Consider the following 22,204-nt stretch of genomic DNA (forward strand, 5'->3'; position numbering starts at 1 on the left):
GAAGCACGGACTAGGGGCAGAGATCTCAACCAATGGAAACATTTGTGGCTACGCATCCAGAGCTCTCAGCAAGACTGAACAAAACTACTCGCAACTCGAAAAAGAAATGTACGCAATAGTGTATGGATTGAAACATTTCCATCATTACATCTACGGGCGAAAGGTAATGGTCACCACCAACCATAGACCACTGGAAACCATCCTGTCAAAACCTCTACACCAAGCGCCCACACGGCTGCAGAGAATGATGATCCAAACTCTGCCATATGACTTGGAAGTCATCTACAGCCCAGGTTCCGACATACCCGTAGCTGACGCGCTTTCGCGACTACACCTCCCAAACACCGACCTCCAGATGCAAAGAGACATCGAAGCTTATGTTCACTCAGTAATGAAGACACTGCCCGTAAGCGACAGCAAACTCAGGAAAATCCGTCAACTGACCGAACATGATAAACAACTCAGTACTCTTCAGTCTGTCATACAGCATGGTTGGCCATCGACTCGAAAAACATGTCCCGTTGAAGCATCAGCATTCTGGAACATAAGAAGTGAGCTGGCAGAAGTCGACGGAATAGTTTTCAAAGGCCAGAGAATAATCATACCCCAGGTCCTCAGACGAGAAACTCTTACCCAGCTACACGCAGCACATCTCGGCGTTGAAAAAACAAAGCAACGCGCGAGGATGCTGGTATACTGGCCAGGCATGAACGCCGACATCGAATCCTTCGTCAGACAATGCGAAATATGTGCCTGCCATGCCCTGAACAACCAGAGAGAACCACTCATCAACACAGAAATACCATCACTACCATGGCAACATGTAGCAATAGACTTATTCGAATGGGAAAAAGCCCAATTCCTTATCACGGTTGACTACTACAGCCGTTATTTCGAATTCGATCGACTTCAGAACCAAACATCAGAAACGATCATTGGCAAACTCAAGACTCACTTCGCACGCTTCGGGATACCACAGCAGATGACATCCGACAACGGCACTCAACTCTTCTCGCACAAATTCAACGAATTTGCTCAAACTTGGGGAATTGAACTCAAGACCTCAAGCCCAATATATCCCAAGGCAAATGGACTCGTCGAGAAATCCGTGCAAACATGTAAAAGAATCCTGTCAAAATCAAAGGATAGCGGTAACAACCCATACATAGCTCTCCTAGAGTACCGCAACAGTCCGGTAGACAACCTCGCCTCACCCGCACAGCTTCTACAGAGTCGACAGCTTAGATCCTCCCTACCCTCTACGTACCAACACCTGAAACCAAAGGTCGTCTCCAAGTCGGATTTCCTCCATAGTCGAAACGTCATGCAGAGACGCCAGAAATCCCATCATGACAAATCTGCAAAGCCCCTTCCTGAACTTGAGGTTGGAGACTCTGTTTTCGTCCAACAAAAACCGAATGACACATGGACCAAGGGAAAGATAACCGCACGCCATTGCAACCTGCGGTCCTACATTGTCGAAACAACTGATGGCTCAAGACTAAGAAGGAACAGGATTCACTTATCCAGACAACCAACCCCGCACCGCCACCCATACTCTACTGGCATGGCCAGCCACAGTGCCGATGATCCCCAAACACCCCACATTGAAAGTGAGCAGATAACAAAAAACTTCACCAGCAAAAGTGAGAAAACCCCAGCTCTACCAACCCCTTCGAAAGTCACCGGATCGTCCCCGGCAGAACTTACATCAGCAAAGCCTACCTCAGCTGAGCCTACCTCAGTAGGGCCAACCGCGGTAGACACATCACCTGTCAGGGACACCATATACTCGCGGCCGGCGACCACCAACTGCACACCACGACGCACCAGAAGTGGGCGTGTCATAAAGCCCCCAACGCGACCCGACATGTGACCTCGCAAGCACTATCTTCAAAAGAAGAAGGAAGATGCAGTAATGCTTGCTTACAATTGCTTAGTGTGCGCATTGTTTATTTACCCCCAGCTTATTGTGCTTGCTTACAATTGCTTAGTGTGCGCATTGTTTATTTACCCCCAGCTTATTGTTGTTATTTTTTATAGGTGCTTGGGTTTTGAATAAATAGACTTAAAGCAATCCAACGCAAACACTACAACATGGGACATGTGGTAACCATACTTGGGAGCAAATCCTAATATGTCTTTTGACACAGAACTCAGCTATTTAACAGATATAATGGAGTAAAACTATAACAATAGAAGAAAGAAGTTCAAAAGTACAATACAAGGATTAACACTGTTAATGTGTTTATAGTATTTCAAATGCTGATAGATCAAGAGGAATCACAAAGCGTCTTGCTTGTATTTTAGTCTTTCCTGAGGGCTCAGCATTTGGCAAGAGAGATGTGATATCAGTGAAACATTACCAGCAACACTCTGGTATTCCCCTTTGTTGTTTCTTTTTCTAGAACCAAAACAAAGTTACCAACACTTAAAGCAGAGAAAGAAGGGCACATTGGAACTGAAGACCCTTCTTTTTGATCAGTTTCAGTAGATTCTGAAACATCTTCCAAGTCTGGGCCCTCTTTTGAGCTTCTGCCACATTTAATAAAGTGATTTCAAATGTTTTTTGGAAAGTTGACATGAGTTTGGGAGAGCCTATTTCACTTTCATAGCTTTTCAAAGCATAGTCTACTCCTCATTCTTTTTTTCTCTCAAGCATTCTTATGACTTCTTTTGGTCAAACTATTTATGTGGCCTTCTCAGATAAGCTTTTGGATATGGCCTTATCATGACAGATGAAACTGTTTGGATTGAAATGTAGGTGATTTGTGTGTGTAGTGAAGCACACACCTTATCAATCTGGATTTGAGAAAGTCATGTCCTCATCTCTTGGCTAAGACACAGGTTCACCCAATGGTAAGTCAGTTCTAGCTGATGACAAAAAATTGCTAATGACAAAAATGTTGTCTTAAATGGGCAAATACCCATTGCTTGAAAACCTACAGTGATACTACAGTAAACCTACAGTTAAGACAAAGTGATGGAGAAACTCAATGAGAACAGAAGCTGTAATTCAATCCCTCTCACTAATGCAGGCAGCAGTACCAGGTGGAACTCTTAAAGTCATCCTTGATTTAGTCTTTTTCCTTTTGAAGACCAGTATTGGCGAAATAGAATTTTCAGATGCTGAAACAAAGGCAAGAAACATCACTGTTGGTCCTCTATCTGCAGAACTTGTCCTTCTAACTTGATTTATTCCTATCTCAGCTACAAAATTGTTTGGCTTAAGTATGGTGGTCAAGGCACTTTTATTCAAAAGCATAGAGAAAGCATACCTGGTCATAATGCTACACAGCTTGGAGAAGAAGATGTTGATATTGTAGCAGTTGAAAACTGGTTGCTGTAGAGAGGCAAGTTGCTTCAGGTGTTCTGAGTGAAATGCCTTATTTCATGACATAAATCCATAATATCACTTCTTGCCTGCTCTTTTCTTGTCATGCTAGCTTTTCTTGTTGGCACATCTACCAATGAGGTCATATGCAGTTCTAAGTTATATGCAAAAGTTTGTTTTTTGTTTGCCCATAGGCTATGTTGACATGTAAAATCAAAATAAAACTGGCTATTTCATTTCTGTTTATAGTTGCCATACATAGGACATGTCTCAAGCACCAATACTTTGGACATTCCCAAGTATGGAACCAAACATGGTCACTGAAACAACTCAATTTTAATATGAGATGACAAAAATATTTCTTCAGACCCACCAATTCTATTTAACAATGAACTAATAAATAAGGAAGAGAAATTAAGTCATCACTTCAAAGCTTAAATGTCTGTAAATAGTCTATAGAACTTCACAAAATAATTTTGAGAGGGTAATAAAGGACCATTTGCCTTTAAAACAAAATGGTGATTTTGTATTTGAAACTTCTGCAAATGGCATCTAGTGTTAAGAAATTGTTGTCTGTTTTTTTTTGCTAGATCAAATTTGTTTATATTTAGACCTGTCCTAAGTATGGATACTCTCCCCTAACTATTAATGCTAAGATTTTTACAGACAAAAAGTGTTTTATTTTCAAACCTAACTAGTCTTACTTATTCATTCTAACAGTTCAGCATGGCAATACTAACAAGAACATGGAGAACAAAATATTTCTTCAGACCCACCAATTCTATTTAACAATGAACTAATAAATAAGGAAGAGAAATTAAGTCATCACTTCAAAGCTTAAATGTCTGTAAATAGTCTATAGAACTTCACAAAATAATTTTGAGAGGGTAATAAAGGACCATTTGCCTTTAAAACAAAATGGTGATTTTGTATTTGAAACTTCTGCAAATGGCATCTAGTGTTAAGAAATTGTTGTCTGTTTTTTTTTTTGCTAGATCAAATTTGTTTATATTTAGACCTGTCCTAAGTATGGATACTCTCCCCTAACTATTAATGCTAAGATTTTTACTGACAAAAAGTGTTTTATTTTCAAACCTAACTAGTTTTACTTATTCATTCTAACAGTTCAGCATGGCAATACTAACAAGAACATGGTACTGAACTAAAAGGGTAATAAATCATACAAAATAATGGTTTTTGGGTACAAATATACCTAATTTTACTAACATAGAGACTATCCCCTTGGTCAATAGAAGACAAATTGAAATAAAAATATCCTCAACCCCAATATTCATTTATTATTCACAATTGGGTTGATTTTGACCAGCAGACAAAAACACTAAAAACACTACAGATCCCTGCAGTTGAGCCTCACTTTATGTCTTTTATTTTTTTAAATGTTTCAATAATTCCAATATTTGTTATTGGAATTTTGACAAACCAACATTTCACCTTAATTTTCAGTTACCAGTTGCCTTTAGTTCTGAAAATGCAATTCCTGTTATTTGAGTAGAATTCTGAGCCATATCAATTCTTTTTTTTTGAAATTTAGGAAATGTATTTGCATATCTTTAAACCTTATAAATTGGGACTGAGCAAAGTTGTGAAGCTGAAAACAATTTTGTTGTACTCTATTCAAGCAGAAGATCTATTCTGCAATGTTTCAATTTTATAACACACATATCTTTAAAGGTCAGGACCCTTTAGAGGGAGAGGGAGTGGAGCTAGGTACTTTCAATACCTTCCCAGGGCATACTTTAGCCCATAGACCCATTGCTGAAAGTTTGATTTTCCTAGCCTAACCCCTTTCTGAGATAGCAAGAAGTCACTAAACAGGAATTTTACTGTTTTGTTGAAATGTTGAACATCAAAAAGTTAATGTTGAAGTTTAGAGTACCTAATATTCTGCTTTTTTTTAATATTTTAGTTTGCAAGAAAATCTAGATACACACTCAAGAGGATACATATTCTAAAATAAGAGAAAAAGGTTTCATCTTTGAGCATTTTTAAATAGCTTAAAATTGAACTTGCAATGGAAACAAATATCATATTTGGATTCAGGATAAAATTCTGATCCAAGAGGTATGTTTAGTTGCTTCTTAGCTAGCTGAATACTCTGTTAATATAAATATGAACCAAAATCTTTTTTATTGTAGGCTCATAGCTGATTGGCAATTTAGACTAGCTTTCAACCCATGTAACCAAGCAAATTGGAAAAAAAAAATTAAAAGGACTCTTTTTTGTTATTTTGCATACCACTTAAATTTAATTAACTGATTGTTATTTAAAAATTAATATGGAATCACTAGAACAAAGACTGCTGAAAAAGAGTGTGGAAACTGGGAAGCAGTGTTTGATTAAACCTAAACAATGTGATAGGCTAGCCTGCCACTCCATTTGGAACAAGACTTCGCCCTCCTCCACCCAATCACTTGACAAAAATAAATATTTTGGCTTTGATAAATTACTACTTTATTTACTGAACGCCAAAATGCATATTAGACTTCAAACAGCGTTTATCATCACCGTAATCGCAGAATTGAGCAACGAAACCATGTTTCTGAAATTTGAAATTCAGCAAAAGGCTTGACTTCACTGAGAAATTCCCCGTGTCCGATTACTTATCTGACTTGCCCCGAAAAAAAAAGATCCTTCAGGATAAGTGACGTCAATGTTACATATTTTTTTAAATGGATAAACATGTGAAATTGTAAAGTCTAGAGAAAAGACAAGGAAACTGTAAATAGTGGAAATAATCTTAGCTTTTCAGTGACCTGTAAGTAATCTTATGCATATTCCTTAGGATCGAAAGGGTTTTTGGTGTTCTAGGCCCTCCTTCATAAGGAGTCGGAAGAAAAGTTTTTTGGTTATTAAAAAAGGTTGGTTCTTAGGAAGGCAGCTATCACATTGGTGAGTTAGTCAAATATTACCATATCAAAAAGGCCTAGTTTCTAATCCATCCTATAATTTTTAGTTGAAAATAATTTAGAATGATTAGGCCAATACCTATAGGCTTTTATATAGTCTCTATTTGTTGAGATTGCTATTTAAACTGGATTTTTAAGGTAAAGTAGGGGTAAAATTTTACTTTAGCTACTTTTGGTTATCTTTGAAAGAGGTTAGGCTAGGAAAATGAAACTTTCAGGGATGTGTCTACAGGCTAAAGTATGTCCCAGGAAGGTATTTTGAAGTACCTACCTCTAATTCTTTTCCCTCTAGAGGGTCCTGAAATTTTTGGGTGCCTTATTTTTTGGTTATCAGTTTCTTTTTCTCTGGCCCTAGTTCTGAAAAGACAATTCCTGTTGATTGAGCACAACTTTAAGCCATAACACTACTTTTTTCTAATTTTAGGAATAATCTTTTATGCTATCTCATTATAGGTTAAATATATGGCTGAAATTATTTATTCTCCATTAATTTTTGTTTTATTTTACATGTTGTTCTTGTTGTTCTTACATCTTGTTACAACTGTTTTTCTTTTTACATGTTGTATAAAATGTAAAGGAATACCTGGCTCTTCATTTCATAGATTCAACTAAAAGTCTGCGGCATCTTATTTCAAAATACATCTGACACATTTTAGTGGTTTTTATGGCACTTGGTATTAACCATGTGACATATAGCAATTGCCAATTCTGTCTGTCTGTCTGGTGGTGTTGGTTTTGCTACTTTAGGCACTTCCAGGTAAGCTAGGATGATGAAATTGGGCAGGCATATCAGGGACCGGACCAGATTAAATTTGAAATAGTCATTTTCCCGATTTGACCATCTGGGGGGGGGAGTGGGGGCTGATTAATTTGAAAAAAATAAAAAAATAGAAGTATTTTTAACTTACAAACTGTTGATCTGATCTTAATGAAATTTGATGTTTGGAAGGATATCGTGTCTCAGAGCTGTTATTTTAAATTCCGACCAGATATGGTTACATTGGGGGGGTTTGGGAGGGGGAAACCTAAAATCTTGGAAAACACTTAGAGTGGAGGGATCAGGATGAAACTTGGTGTGAAAAATAAGCACAAGTCCTAGATACATGATTGACATAACCAAAACAGATCCGCTCTCTTTGGGGTGGTTGGGGGGGGTTAATTCTGAAAAATTAAAAAAATGAGGAATTTTCAACTTATGAATGGGTGATCATATCTCAATGAAATTTGATATTTAGAAGGATATGGTGTCTTAGAGCTCTTATTTTAAATCCCAACCAGATCTGGTGACATTGGGGGGGGGGGAGTTGGGAGGGGGAAACCTAAAACTTGGAAAAAATAGAGTGGAGGGATCGGGATGAGACTTGGTGGGAATATTAAGCACAAGTCCTAGATACATGACTGACATAACCGGAACGGATCCGGTCTCTTTGGCGTTGTTGGGGGGGGGGGCCAATTCTGAAAAATTAGAAAAAATGAGATATTTTTAACTTATGAATGGGTGATCAGATCTCAATGAAATTTGATATTTAGAAGGATATCGTGTCTCAGAGCTCTTATTTTAAATCCCGACCGGATCTGGTGACATTTGGGGGGAGTTGGGAGGGGGAAACCTAAAACTTGGAAAACAGTTAGAGTGGAGGGATCAGGATGAAACTTGGTGGGAAAAATAAGCACAAGTCCTAGATACATAATTGACATAACCGGAACGGATCTGCTCTGTTTTGGGGAGTTGGGGGGGCTAGGGTTAATTCTGAAAAAAATATTAAAAATGAGGTATTTGTAACTTACAAAGGAGTGATCGGATCTCAATGAAATTTGGAAGGATATTGTGTCTCAGAGCTCTTATTTTAAATCCCGACTGGATCTGGTGACATTGGGGGGAATTGAGGGGGGCCTAAAATCTTGGAAAACGCTTAGAGTGGAGGGATTGGGATGAAACTTGGTGGGAAAAATAAGCACTAGTCCTAGATACGTGATTGACATAACCGCAACGGATCCGTTCTATTTGGGGGAGTTGGGGAGGGTTAATTCTGCACAAACTAGAAAAATGAGGTATTTTTAACTTACAAAGGAGTGATCAGGTCTTAATGAAATTTGAAGTTTGGAAGTGTATCGTGTCTCAGAGCTCTTATTTTTAATCCTGACTGGATCCGGTGACATTGGGGGGAATTGAGGGGGGACTTAAAATTTTGAAAACGCTTAGAGTATAGGGGTCGGGATGAAACTTGTTGGGAAAAATAAGCACAAGTCCTAGATACGTGATTGACATAACCAGGACGGATCCGCTCTCTTTGGGAGAGTGGTGGCGAGGGTTAATTCTGAAAGAATAGAAAAATCAGATATTTTTAACTTACGAGTTAAGAAGGAAACATGTTTGAGAAGGAAGCATGATAAGAAAACAATTTACAATATGCATAACAATTGTAGCAAACAGATTTTGCATGGAACCCCCTGTATTTTACCCCCCTTCCCCCTTAATGTGTAAATACACAGTCGAAATTATATATTTCCCCTCTATTCTCCCAATGCGTCTCTCTTGTTTTATACCTTGTACTTATTAATTGTATTAACTGTTTAAAAGAAGAACCGGAAAACAAGTGATGGGTGACAGAATGCATTGGTTTTATATAATTGGGACTATATATTTGATTTTTAGGGGAAGGGGGGTTGGCAGTAAAGTATAGGGGGGATCCATGCAAAAGGTGTTAGCTACAGCTATTGTGCGTATTATGAAATGTTTTCTTAACATGTTTCCTTCTCTAGGCTTATACCCCTAAGCTGTAACTATTTCTGAGGAATTGGAATTCCCTAAGAAGCAAAATCCTGCGGATGTAACTGTTCCAGTCATCTATTCAGTCAGCACAGTAAAGGGAAAATATTTTTACACTGTGACAGTCATCAATGATGATTTTACATTCATGAACTTAGCTATTGACTTTTAATTAGTTCCCATGTCCTTTGGGCACAGACAACGCGAACCCCAGTTATTGCTCACCTGTTTCAAAGGCCGCCTTTTCAAATGCACAATTTAAATACGTATTTAAAACGTTTTCCATGAATTTGATGAGCAGAAATGGAAGTCATACAAGAATTTATGTCAAAAGATAAGGATAAAATTGTAACTGAAGTGTATGAAAAAATTCCTACCTATAAAGAACAGTATCGATAATTCAAAAGGAGAAGGTAATCATTTTTTATATTATTCTAAAGTCGGGTGTTGAATATTTCGATAGCCTTGCAGACTCAAAGGAATGCAGGTACATACACAGGCTCTTGGTTCGTTTTTTAGGGGGGGGGGGGGTGATTAACTTAAAAACAACGAAAATTGGTTCTATTAGTCTGTGGCCTTTTGAAAGAAAATTACTGGTACTTATGTATTATACCTAACACACTCAAGAAGTGTAGTTACGTTAATCATAATGAAATACACCAAAACATGATGTAAATATAGTACTTTAGTTTATACAATAGTATAATTTGGGCTATATATTTGCAAATTAGGGGGGGGGGAGAATATATCTCAGAAATGTGTTAAAAACCTAACCTTACCCCACCCCCCTGATGTACACATATTTGGCACAAATCATACAAGTCCAATGCATTCTGTCTCCCGTCATTTGTCCTTGTGGCTATGAAACAGGATTGGTCAGATTATACATTCAGCTAACAGCTCGACTGTTTGGTATGTTACATTGCCTAAGTAATAAATTATTTTATGGTCTTCCCAAACATCAGGGTGGTTTATCTGACACTACCCCCCCCCTCTTTCGTTAGTTTATTTCAGCTTAGGGTAAATGTTTAGTTTCGTCACAAGTTTTCTAAAGTGTGTATTACTGCATATAGCAAGATTCTGATGATTGCATATTGTTTCTCTGTTATTATTAGTGAAGCGCATTTATTTTTTACCTTTCTAAAATCCCCCTTCAATGAAACTAAAAATGCGTAAAGTGGGCTTGCTTACAGGTAACATTATTTATAGAGCGAAACTCCATGAGCCCTGCTGGCAGCGGGGTGAGGTTTATATTCTATATTTTTCAACAAGAAGAGACTACAGAAACACTGTATTTTCAAGTTTATCTTTATAATAATTGCCAATAAACAAAGTACAGCAAATTCGATAACTCTAGTACCGAGTCTAATTTTAGGTTCTGACCTTCTCACAAGTGCCAAATGAGCTCTTGGCTCTTGGCTCTTCCGACCTCGTCACAAGTGCCATATGAGCTCTTAGCTCTTGTTTTTTTTAGATGACATAGGACACTATTAAAGTTTTGCATTTGCTTTGGTTGAAATTGTCTTCAAAAGTGCCAAGTTTAGAGATTTATGTTAATATTCTTCTTGCTGATCAGTATAATTGTTTTTAAAATTTTCCTTCTGTTTAAAGCATTTTAGAGAGATTTGGAGCCAACCTTGGGTATATTATTGTCACAAATGATTTTTCTCAAATGGGCTGGTGGAAAACAAATATAACATATAATTTCTCTTTTTTGTCACAAAACTAACCATTCATATTGCTGATTATATCTTAAATAATTACAATCCCTGATGGAGTTTTTTTTATACCTGTCTTAAAATTTATTTGTCTGATTAAAATACATATTGTTTGTGGGACAGCAGTGAAAAATGGGAGCAACTATGACTTGAGTTTGTTTTTTTTTTTCAATATTTTCTTTTTCCAAATAATTTTTGTTTCTGGTGACATTTGTGTTCCTTCCTAAGTGAATGGCACTCTAGGTTGAGAATCCTCTATCCAAAGGGCACAGGTTTAATTCCTGGCATTAGCAGTTTATTTGGTTTTGGACAAAGGTCAGTGATGTGACTCTGTAAGTTCAGCCAGAATTGGCCCAAAATTAACAGGTTACCTAGAGAAATCTGGGGTCAGTAAGCAGGAAGGACATGCAAAAGCATAGGGTGACTGGCCCCTTGCTTCCTATTGCACTTCCTGGCTAAAGGACCACCTGGTCCTTTACTGGGCTTCTGACTTAGCCATAGAAGCTTTCTTTTAACCCTTTAAGTCAGGATGTCCTTTTAAAAGGACAAACACGTTTGATTGGTAGCAATGACTCGTGTAGGGTTTGAATCTGCATATACCATCTCTTATATGATTCAGTAGTTCAAGATGCATCAAACAATATGTTGCACAAGGCGGTGTGACACTCGGTTCAGTTGCTAGGCCAAGATTGGTGAGAGAGGTCCAAAAAGGGGTGAAAGGTGGGTATTGATTTAAATATTATAAAAATTATTAAATAACTTTCAAAAATTCTAGAAGAAAATCAAAGTGTAGTTAGATAGTGTTAAATTAGAATTTGATAAGAGGCTAGGATCCAACAGTAACAATGCTGATGTATGAAGTAGTTTCTGACAAGCTGTCCTTTTGAAAGGACACCCGTCTGTAAGGGTCAACAACTTGACAGCTATATCATGAAAGAACATTGAAGGGAAATAATAAGTGTATTTAATATATTTGAATATGTTTTAACGAATTTATATCCAAGGTATATTTCAAGATAGGTGACAAGTTTGAGAAGGCAGTGAAGAAGTCACGAAACTTGTGCGCTCGGCAAAATTTTGAACCAGAACGAGCCCTAGAAATGTTTATAGAACTACAAGATGGAGATGTTTCCGAGATGTTGGATCTCTGAGATTATGGTGATGACAAGAGTGATAGCCAGTATTTACTGCTGAACCCCCGATCTAACCGACTTCTACGGGCTAACGCTTCTGGGACTGATATGAGACACCCCCCCTCTCCCAGTAACTTTCTTGAGTCCCATGATCTTGAAGAACCTGGGCCCTCTACTAGCTCTTGGCCCTCTAATAGCTCTGACAGGGCAACTGAAGATCAGCAACCTTCAGCCAAGAAGGTAAACCAACGAAATAGGGGCGAATACAAGTGGTGTTACAAGGACTTCGAACCTTACATTGAATATCAGCAAGTTATATGTGCATATACTCCCCCACAAACAGAGTCCATGTCCCCAGCCGAATGTTTTTCTTTTTTTTTTCTCTGATGAAATGACTGATACGATATTGTTAGAGACGAATCGTTATGCAATGACTAAGGACAACAAATTCATCAATGTCACAAAACAAGAGATTTACTCTTACCTTTCAATAACTCTCTACATGGGAATAATAAGATTGCCTAGCTACAAGCTCTACTGGGAAAAAGAGCTGAACTATACTCTTGTCTCTGGAAAGATGTCCCTAGACAGTTTCACATTGATCCAAAGGTAATTGCACTTCAATTACAACAGTAAGTGCAAGCCAAAAACAGATCCTGGACATGATCATTTGTTCAAAGTGAGGCCCATAGTTGACATGCTGCAAGAAAATTTGATGATAACTGAGCCTGAAGAAAGACACTTATAGATGACAGATTATCCCATTCAAGGGAAGATCTATTATGTTGCTGTATCTCCAAAATAAGCCACACAAGTGGGGGTTCAAAGTATTTACTCCAGCTGGAAGTAGTGGGAGCATGTATAACATCGAAATTTACCAATGCTGAGAAACCGTGGAAGCTGGGCCCTTTGGTCTTGGTGGAGATGTTGTTATGAGCTCTTGAGATCCCTGGAACCCAAAGCGGGGCCCAAGATATTTTTCAACAATTTGTTTTCAAGCGTAGACCTTGTCGTTCATCTGAAGGAGATTGGATATGATTGGATTGGGACTATTCGTCAGAACCGTCTTTTAGGATGTGAACTGATGGAAGGAAAGGAAATGAAACGGTTTTGTATGGGAAACGTTGACTGGAGAGTTGAAAAATCGACAGAAGTTTGCTTGGTGTGCTGGTATGATAACAAAGCGGTCACGCTTGTGTCGAACTACGTTGCAGTTGAGCCCAAGGATACCTGTAGACATTGGGATTCCTCCGAGAAGAAATACGTGGAAATCGAAAGGCCCGCAATCAAAGAGTACAACAAGTACATGGGTGGCGTGGATTAAGTTGATATGCTTATTGAGCTCTATCGCTCAAACCTGAAGGCAAGACAGTGGTAAATGCGCATATTCTACTACGTTCTTGACAGTGCAGTAGTCAATGCCTGGCTAATTTATCGTTGTCACTGCTGGCAGTCCAACGCTTCCTCTACTGCTGGCAGTCCAATGTTCTTCTACTGAAGTTCAAAACCATCATTACATCCTCTTGGATACTTTAACACGCCCCGAAGGCGCCCTGGTAGACCATTATCTCTGGAAACCGAAGGTACTCCCCCACGAAAAATACCTACACAGCCTACCGCCCCCCCTACAGACGGGCATCATGATGGGTACCACCATTTTCCTGAGTTCAGAAAAGATCAAAAACGCTGCCGAATTTGTCAGAGGAATACAAAAATCCTGTGTAGCAAGTACCTTTGAATTGCACTGTGCCTTGTTCCCAAGAGGAACTGTTTTCTCTCCTACTACAGGAGGTGAACTCTTTTTTACTTTTGTAGTTGTTACTAGTTTTGTCTGATATAAAAATACATGGTATTATTTGAAAAAAATACTCCACTAAGGACAGATGTCCTTTTAAAAGGACATGACGGATCTCGAACCCTGAACCAGATACCGAAAATGTCACTTTATATTCAAGTTCAGTGATTTTTTTTCATCTAGAAACATCCTTCAAATATTTTTTTTTCCTATCGATTTCATAAGTCAGTACTTAAAGGGTTAAACCCATTAAATATAAGTACAAAGGAAGAAATGCCAGTTAGGTGGTCCTTCCTTTTCAATGAATTGTTGATGTACAAACAAGAGTGTAGGTCATAAGAGGTGGCTGGTGAATGTTTTTGCAAGGTTTAAAAATTTAGGGCAATTGCTCAGGTTGGCAACTGAGCACAAAGTAAAATTTTGTGAATGGTTTTTCTTTGTGAATGTTATATTTATGTAATGTCAAGCATTTTAAAGTTATTCTTCATTGTTTTGTTTTAATTGCCATGGCCTAGTGTATTAAAACCTACTTGTGACCATCCATTTTCTTTTAAACAGAGAGGAGTTCTATGTTTCCTAGCTTCAATAAATTTATATGCAATTTTGAGACCAGGGTTACAAAGTAGGTCAAAACTTGCAAATGGTACTGTGGTATGACTAATTAATTTGTAAGAAATGTATTTCAATTTAAAGATTTAAAAATCATGTAGAAAACAAACAAGACAAATAAATAAAAGTATCCCTTTACAACCATTTAATGAAGTGTCACAAATGTAGATCATCCCTAAGATTGAAATGAACAAAGCTTCAATTATGAATCTGTTTTCTTTAAACAGACTGAAGGGGCAAACCTCCAAGCTATGACAAATTCAATCTCGCTTTTGGTCTCTCTCCTTTTCAATGGGAACTTTCTTTGGATTTTTTTCAACCAAGTAAAAACAGTAGGGACAGGATCAGGTATAAGTGACCTTCCACGTAGCCTATATACCCAGGGGAAAATCATGCAGCTATACTAATAATTGGTAAATTTTTTGTTGTTCATATTTTTGATTTAAAAATATGAACAGTGAACATACCCCTTTGAGTGAACATACCCCTTGATGCCTTTTTTATGTTCTTTACAAACATAATAAGTGCTTCAATTGCAATTTCAAATTTAAGCACTTTTTGAGCTCTTGAAAATGACCAAAATATACCCAAATAGTTTTTGGGTATAAAAAAGCTTAAAACATTGGTCTCAAACTTACTGTTTGATTATTAATCCATTTTTTAAATGTTGTATAATCTATGAGCACTGATTTTCCACAATTAAGTTGGATCAATAAATTTTACAATATTATGTTCTTCTTCTTTGATGCCAAATTTTCAATAATAGTGTGTGTTTTTGGTCATTTTTGACAAAATAATGTATGTTTTTCACTGCCAAAATTTGTTAGGTTAAGTAAGGTTAAGTAAGGTCAAAAAGTGCTTAAATTTGAACTAGCAATATAAGCAATTATTATATTTGTATAGAACATACAAAAAGGCATCAAGTGGTATATTCACTTTATTTGTAAGTCAAAAGATGAACAACAAAAAATTTACCCCTAACATGCCTAATTTGCAAATATATAGCCCAAATTATATATTTCCAATGTTTTCTGCCACCTTTTACTTGTTTTTCCAGTTCTTGTTTTGCCATAGTTGCTTCAATTAACAGGTTCTAGGGTTGAGGGATAGATTGGCAGAATCAATAGAAAATATGTAATTTCAGCTATAGATTTCCATATTAGGAGGGTTGGGGCTAAAGTAGAGCAGGGCTGCATGTAGAATATGTTGGCTATAATTATTATGTAAATTACAAAGAATCACCTTTATTTGATAGGTTTTCTTCTATAGGTCTACAGGTCCTTCTCTTGCTTATACCACATCAAGCATTATATACCCAGAGAAGAATAAGTAGCAAAAAGCTATATATACATAAGCACATGTTATTTAACAATGACTTCTCTAGTGCTTAACTATGACCCCTTAGTAATATTGACAAGAAATGAGTAACAGAAAAAGTGAAATTTAGTCTAAATAGCAATCAGGAACTGAATACTGGCTCAAGGGGGCCAAAAACAGGGCTATATAATTGGAGTCCAAAGAAGCTGGTGATTTTTTAGTGAAAAAAACACTTCCCTGGCTAATTTAGGACTTTAAATTAATTAGCCTACTGAAATTTTCCTATCTTATGCAATTGAATTATTTTTCCCTTTTCAGAGCATTAAGACAATTTATCAAAATAAAAATATCAAAAGCATCTTGAATGGAACGACTAAAAAAGGCAAATGACTACCACATTTCTTGATAAATCTCTAGATGTCAGTGCTGATGCCAATAAACAAGCATACGGGCTCTTTGTTTAATTTTTTCTATGCCGAGGTGGACGGCGTGAAGCTGTTCCAAGATGTTGTTCCAGAAGCATGCTGGTGTGATGTTTCTGGGACCTTTGAATAGTATTCCTTAAAAAGCTGATAGCTCGTGCTCAATGTTCCAGTATGAGCTGATGTTGTGATGGCATTGGTTTCATAAAGATGGCCAACCTTCCTTGAGGGTAGTTTCGAGCTGTTTTAACTGTAAGTCCGGTTTGGTTTTGTCTATGATTTCCTGAAGTTTGGCGTGGCTGACAGACAGACGGTTTTTTTACGGTATGCACACATACTTCGATGTCTGCATACAGCGTCTTGTCCTTGTCGGGAGGTGGAGCCAGAACAAAGTGTCAGGTACTGGGATATCAGAGCCACGTAGGTAGCGGACAGTGAGGTCGTAAGGCTGAATTTGAATCATTCGTCACTGTATCCTGGAAGGATTGCTGTGTAGTGGCTTTGAGAGGATAGTTTCTATGGGACGATAATCAGTTGTTACATTGACTTTTCTGCCATATATTAAGTGGTGGAAGTGCTTACGTCCGTAAAATATCGCATAAAGCTCTTTTTCCAACTAGGAGTAACTTTGTTTGTTTTTGTTTAGGACTCATGATGCACATCTGAATATATTGTTGTTGGCTGAGATCTCTGTTCCTATGGCGTGTTTTAAGGTATCTAATTTATTTTGATAGCTCTGCAGCTATGGTCAAAGAATGCTAATCCAGACATGATAGACTTCATATCCTTTATACACTCACGATGATTATTCTGGAGGATGAAGGAATCTTTCTTTAATAAGTCTTTTAGGGGTTTGTTCTTGGATGACAGTTCGGGGCTGTAACTTGATAGGAAGATCAGCATTCTTGACGGAGTCTGTAGTTCTTCTTTGTTTTTCGGTTCAGGCATTTCGTTAATGGCTCATAGCTTTTAAGGATACGGTTTTATGCCGTCTTTGCTAATCTCGTGGCCAAAATAGCTTAGTTTTTCCACTCCAACTGGCATTTGATTTTGTTGAATTTAATAACCAATTTTCGGGCCCAATGAAGGACTTTTCTTAGACTTTCATCATGCTCTTTATGAATTCTGCCATAGATGAGAAGATCACCAACTAGTATACAAAGTCCTTTGAGGCCGTCCAGTGCCTGCTCGATACTCTGCTGGAACACATATTGCGTCGATGAAAGGCCGAACGGGTATCTCTTCCAGCGGTAATGTCCATAGATTGTACTAAATGTTGTAAGGTAAGATGCTTTTTGTGATAGCTGTAGTATCCAGTATCCTAACCGTACATAAAGCCTAGAGAAATATGCAGCTCTATCCAGGTTGCTTATGGCTTCGTCATATGTTGGGATTGGGTAATATGGTCAATTAATTGCTTTGTTAAGATCAACCAGTTTGATACAAAGGCGTACGCTTCCATCTTTCTTCTGGACCATGACCATCGCATTTACCCATTCAGTAGGCTCGATGATGCTCAACTGTTCCAGATGTACAAGCTCATTCTTCAGCTTATCTCTCATTGCTATGGGTACCTTTCTTGCTGGGTGTACCTTAAGTGCGGCATAATCTTTTAGGTGTATCACAATTTCCTGAAAGCATCCCTATTTCTTCGAAGCATCCCTTTATTCAGGCCCAAGCACCTATAATATGAAACACACTATAAGCAAAGCAAAGCAAAGCAAACAATAAACAAAGCAAAGGCATGGAAATTTCGCAAGCAGGTAAGCATAGCACATACGGGGGCAGGCTGGCAATACTACAATGTGTATTAATATGAGAAAATATTAGTGAAATGGGTGATGATGATGACCAATTTCAGCTTTGGAAGGCAACTCAGCCTTTCCTTACTACTTTTAACCTTCCAGGATGATGTTTAGAATCCATTGAATGAGTTACATCTGCTGTCAAGAAAGGTCCAAAATTCTACTGCTGCTGAATAGATCTAATTTAGAAAAAGACATTGGCGCAAATGAAGAGGGCCAGTCCAAACTACAGGTAACAACTACTTGGAAAACTATAGTAACCAAACTATCGTAACTAACCACTTGGAAAACTATAGGTTCTATGACTACCATAGCTCTATGACTATCTACCTTACTTCTACTGCCCTAGGAATGGCGCAGGAACGGATAATAGATAGACATATCTATTAACAAATGAACTAACACCATATTTTATACAATCCTAATAAGGGGGTTTAATGCCAGAATTGCCTCTCACCCCATTGGACTATCTGTCTTGGTTTTTTCTACAATTAACCATCATTTGCTGCCCACAACTATTCAATTTTAATTCAGGACTATCTCAATTAAGAGATAGCCCATTATGCTTGTTTGTTATCTTTCATTAAACACATTGGTTTACTCAACAATGGGTACAGAGATAAAGAAAAAGACACTGGACTTTACACTCCCTGTCGATGATGCTAGTCTCCGTTTCATCGCTTTTCAGCAACGAAGTGCAATGGGAGTTTGGGAGCTGGCTATCCTGCGATTTCGCACACACTTTCTGTGTACCTTCTCTAGGTATCCTGGTACCAATTTGGAGCTGAGTTGACTCTGGCTGAGCGTAAAAATTTACGCTAGGGATTCCCATTCCAAATCAAATAACAAGTAATACCAGGACTCAGGCCCCTATCCTCACGGACAATCTTGAATCTACAAACTCCTTGCATTTTTTCCACTGAACTTGCCCAGCAGAAAATGAATGGAAGTTGTCTTCTCTCGACGGTTCCATGATTAAATTAGCTCGGTAACAAGTTACACATAGTAATTAACGAGTTGATGAGTGATTGCTTAAAAAAAAATCGCAGCATTAGCGTACTGGAAATAGAGCCTGAAAATGGGCCAACAATTTTTAGTGATTAACTGGAGCCTATATCTGCAACTCTTTAGTCCAAACTTACCTAAAGGCACAAAAAGTATTATTGGTTCGCTCCAGAAGAGGCCGAAAAAAAGCAGAATGGTTTTGTTTCCAGTCACATTGAATTACGTCCGTGAGTCCCTAATTCAGGGAAGCCTTAATGTATAAAGAGGTTTTCAAGCTGAAGGCACGACCCCCGAAACTCGGCCCGGAAACTATTTTCTGATGAAAATTGTAGAATCAAACAAACAGGACCTAGCACTAACAAGAATAGTACCATTGCCCCTTAACCCCTCTAAAGGCTAGAGTGTTACTTGTATTTCACTGAAATTGATCTGTATTTCAAATACTGCTTTTTATTTATCTTAGAATTAACATCTAAAAAAACAAAATCAAAATCATAATGCTAATCAAGGCTTACGAAAAAGCGCTACCAAAAATAAAAAAAAATCCAAAATTAAAGACCGGAATTTCACGCAAAGATGCAGCTTTAAAAATAACTGTCGCGTCAGGTTGTACAAATTTTTGAAAGTTATATTAAATTTTTGAGTGTGGAGGTCAATGTCAGTGATATTATGAGATTCTGTGTTTAAACTAGGTAATAACTTGCAAGGATAATCAATTTTTTTCAGATTGGATATAGAAGAATTTTTTAGTTAAGTGTATAGAAGCTTTTCAGTTAAGTGGCTGGTTTTAACTTGTTGTTTTATCGAGAAGTTAAGCTTTGTCGACAGCTAATGTCCACAGAATCGCTAAAATATCGTTTTTACTTGCCCTTGATTAAAGGCAAGTTGTTTGCTCCAGTCTTCTGTCCAAGTTTTTCGTTTTTCAAAGCATTAATTGTTGAATTGTTTTCGTACAGAATATGCTTTGATTTTGGATTACAAATTTCAAATACTTGGGGCATACCGAAATTGACCGATGGTTTTTTGAATCTTGCTATCAAAAAATTTAATTCAGTGTTTAAGACAAACAGAAGCTTCCAAAAATAATCCTTATCAACCTAGAGAGTGTCTTCTTATCAATTTATTTGTTTTAGTTTCACTTTGGCAGTTTTCAGGGATGGAGGAGAATTTAGCTGCTGTTCTTTACAAAGCTCGTGATCTTAGATTGGTTAGTTTTACGTTTCTGCTAAATGTAGGGTAATTCAAAGGAATTTTGTCAGGAGGCAAATTCCAACATTCGATCATCGTGGTGATCCAAAGCATAATCGTATACAAACCTTCTTAAATCCTAAGTAGCTTGACTTACTGCCTAAATTAACTTACTTCGTGTGACCCAGAACTCCCCATTCCACTACTAAGTTTTACCATAAAATGAACTTAAGAAATTTTGCGCAGAATAAGGAGAGCACAGAAAAGTTCTAATTGTATATTCCAATTCACCGTGAAGATTTACAATAGAAGCAGAAAGTAAGTGCTGAAAGGCAGATATTGTGATACACTGTGCTATCGATACAATCCAAGAATTTGAGATATGTCTACTAAATTTCCGAAAGCGTTCATTAACATTTTGTGGTAATACCAGCAGTTTCCATCAGATTAAAATGTAAATAGATTAGCGTCCGTTTCAGCATTTTCTTTTAATCTTTTGATGTTTCTTTTTTCGGTGATTTTACACTCAAACATATTCTGAGGCCAGGATTTACCAACAGGTCCCTAGGCCTGGGTCTAGGGGTGCACAGTACCAGGGGGCGCAATGAATTATCATTGAGTAATTTTTTGTTGTTAAGAAAAACTGGTCTAATGTGATTTATTGTCAAAGTGCCAGTTGCACTCCACCATTGTGCAAATCACGCCTCAGAAATCACGAAACATACAAATGAGCTATTGAGTTGTTATTCCGACGATCTTGAGCCAATGATTGTAGATGATTACTTACATTGACACCCTTCTTGGTACAAAATACTGATGAAGGAAAAAAAAACATGACTCTAACTAACGTTAGTAAAGTTTTTCATTATTTTGATGCAGTTGACATATATCCAATCATTGACATAGCCTTAAGAATGGTTCTTAGCGTGCCTTCCACAAACTGTCCAGGAAAGTGTATATTTTATTTGGTGGTAGGGGTAATTTAAGCCCCAAACAACACAGTTATAAGTCCAAGCTTCAATTTTTTGACGTAAGGTACTTCAGATCAATATAAAGTGTTAAGGGGGTTTGCCCCCCCCCCCCATTCAATCCTTCTTTCATTTAGAGGAATCTATTTAGATAAACGTGCGATATGGATGATGAAAGGGTAAAATTTCCCTCTTTTGTAGTAAATAGTAGATTTGAACCGAACATAGTAGTTGTTAAGTGTTGAAGTATTGTTACAAAAATAATTTGAACTTTAGTATAAACAACGTTTTATGGGGGAGTGGAAGTAGCCTCCTTCGTATGTAGGAAAACCTTATGTTATTATTCAAAGCAAATAGACCTAAACAAACCCTCATTATCGAAGCACGGCTATACAAATGAAACAACAGGTGTATACAAAGAGGGGATAGGAAGACGATAATTCCCTCTCCCCTATATTTAGGTTAGCTCTGAATACAAATGTAAAAGTTAACACGTATTCTGAAACGAAGTAGAAACCTTTTCAGATAACAGTAAAGAGTAACGTTAAACTTAACGCTAACGAACGTTTTTCTAAATCTAAGGAAAATTGTAGCCTTGATTTTACTTTTCAAAAATGTTTTTAGCGTAGCATCAGTCAAACTTTATCGTTAAGAGTGGTGAGTTAAAAAGTTGGTAGTCCCTTCATAAACAACATTAGTTACGTTGGTTTTCATGTTAAAACGTCACCCTTTACCATAATTTGGAAAAAAAAATCACTCAATCTGTGCAGGAATTAAAATTTTAAGCTTTGGTGCTTCAATTTATAATTTAGAAATTAAAAATCATTTCTCTAATGAAATGATATTTAAAAGAGAATCCTTGACAATTTATTCTAATTTTATTTTTCAATATTTTAGGAGACAAGACCTATTCCCGAGCCTCTGGATAATGGTGAGTTTATTCGGTTTGCATATTACAGGGTGTTTAAAAAGTTTTTTTTCCTGATTAAGAAATAACTTTTATCTGCTTTTGAAATATACGTTTGAGACTGGTTCCAAAATGTACAAAACATGTCTCAATTTTTGCTTTGGGTTTCAGTAATGTGGCCTTAGACGAGCAGCTTGAATTCTTCAAAGGTGACATGCCTGTTCCAAGGCACAGTTCTCTTTGAATTAATCCCAAGCTTCATATCTATCGTTTTGTTTTTCTTGTTTTGACGAAAAAATGCACAAT

At 37.3% G+C, this 22,204-nt stretch overlaps 2 protein-coding genes across 9 annotated transcripts in view; one reads left to right on the forward strand and one right to left on the reverse strand.

The window, feature by feature from the left end:
• LOC136039402 (etoposide-induced protein 2.4 homolog) overlaps window positions 1-6,871 on the reverse strand; it is a 44,394-nt gene extending 37,523 nt beyond the window's left edge. The window contains exon 1 of one of the 4 annotated variants that reach the window (XM_065723120.1): window positions 6,845-6,871. In XM_065723120.1, coding sequence (XP_065579192.1) covers window positions 6,845-6,856 — 12 coding nt within the window. In that variant the 5' untranslated portion in view covers window positions 6,857-6,871. Of the gene's footprint in view, window positions 1-5,805; window positions 5,953-6,844 lie in introns of those variants that run through there. The other 3 variants (XM_065723119.1, XM_065723121.1, XM_065723122.1) reach the window with 3 other exon arrangements.
• Window positions 5,976-22,204, forward strand: part of LOC136039398 (sorbitol dehydrogenase-like) — a 92,588-nt gene continuing 76,359 nt past the window's right edge. For 3 of the 5 annotated variants that reach the window (XM_065723101.1, XM_065723099.1, XM_065723102.1), the window contains exons 1-3: window positions 5,976-6,110; window positions 17,933-18,062; window positions 21,889-21,922. In XM_065723101.1, coding sequence (XP_065579173.1) covers window positions 17,955-18,062; window positions 21,889-21,922 — 142 coding nt within the window. In that variant the 5' untranslated portion in view covers window positions 5,976-6,110; window positions 17,933-17,954. Of the gene's footprint in view, window positions 6,111-17,932; window positions 18,063-19,968; window positions 20,043-21,888; window positions 21,923-22,204 lie in introns of those variants that run through there. The other 2 variants (XM_065723104.1, XM_065723100.1) reach the window with 2 other exon arrangements.

This window comes from Artemia franciscana, chromosome 19 (assembly GCF_032884065.1).
Source record: "Artemia franciscana chromosome 19, ASM3288406v1, whole genome shotgun sequence".
NCBI lineage: Eukaryota > Metazoa > Arthropoda > Branchiopoda > Anostraca > Artemiidae > Artemia > Artemia franciscana.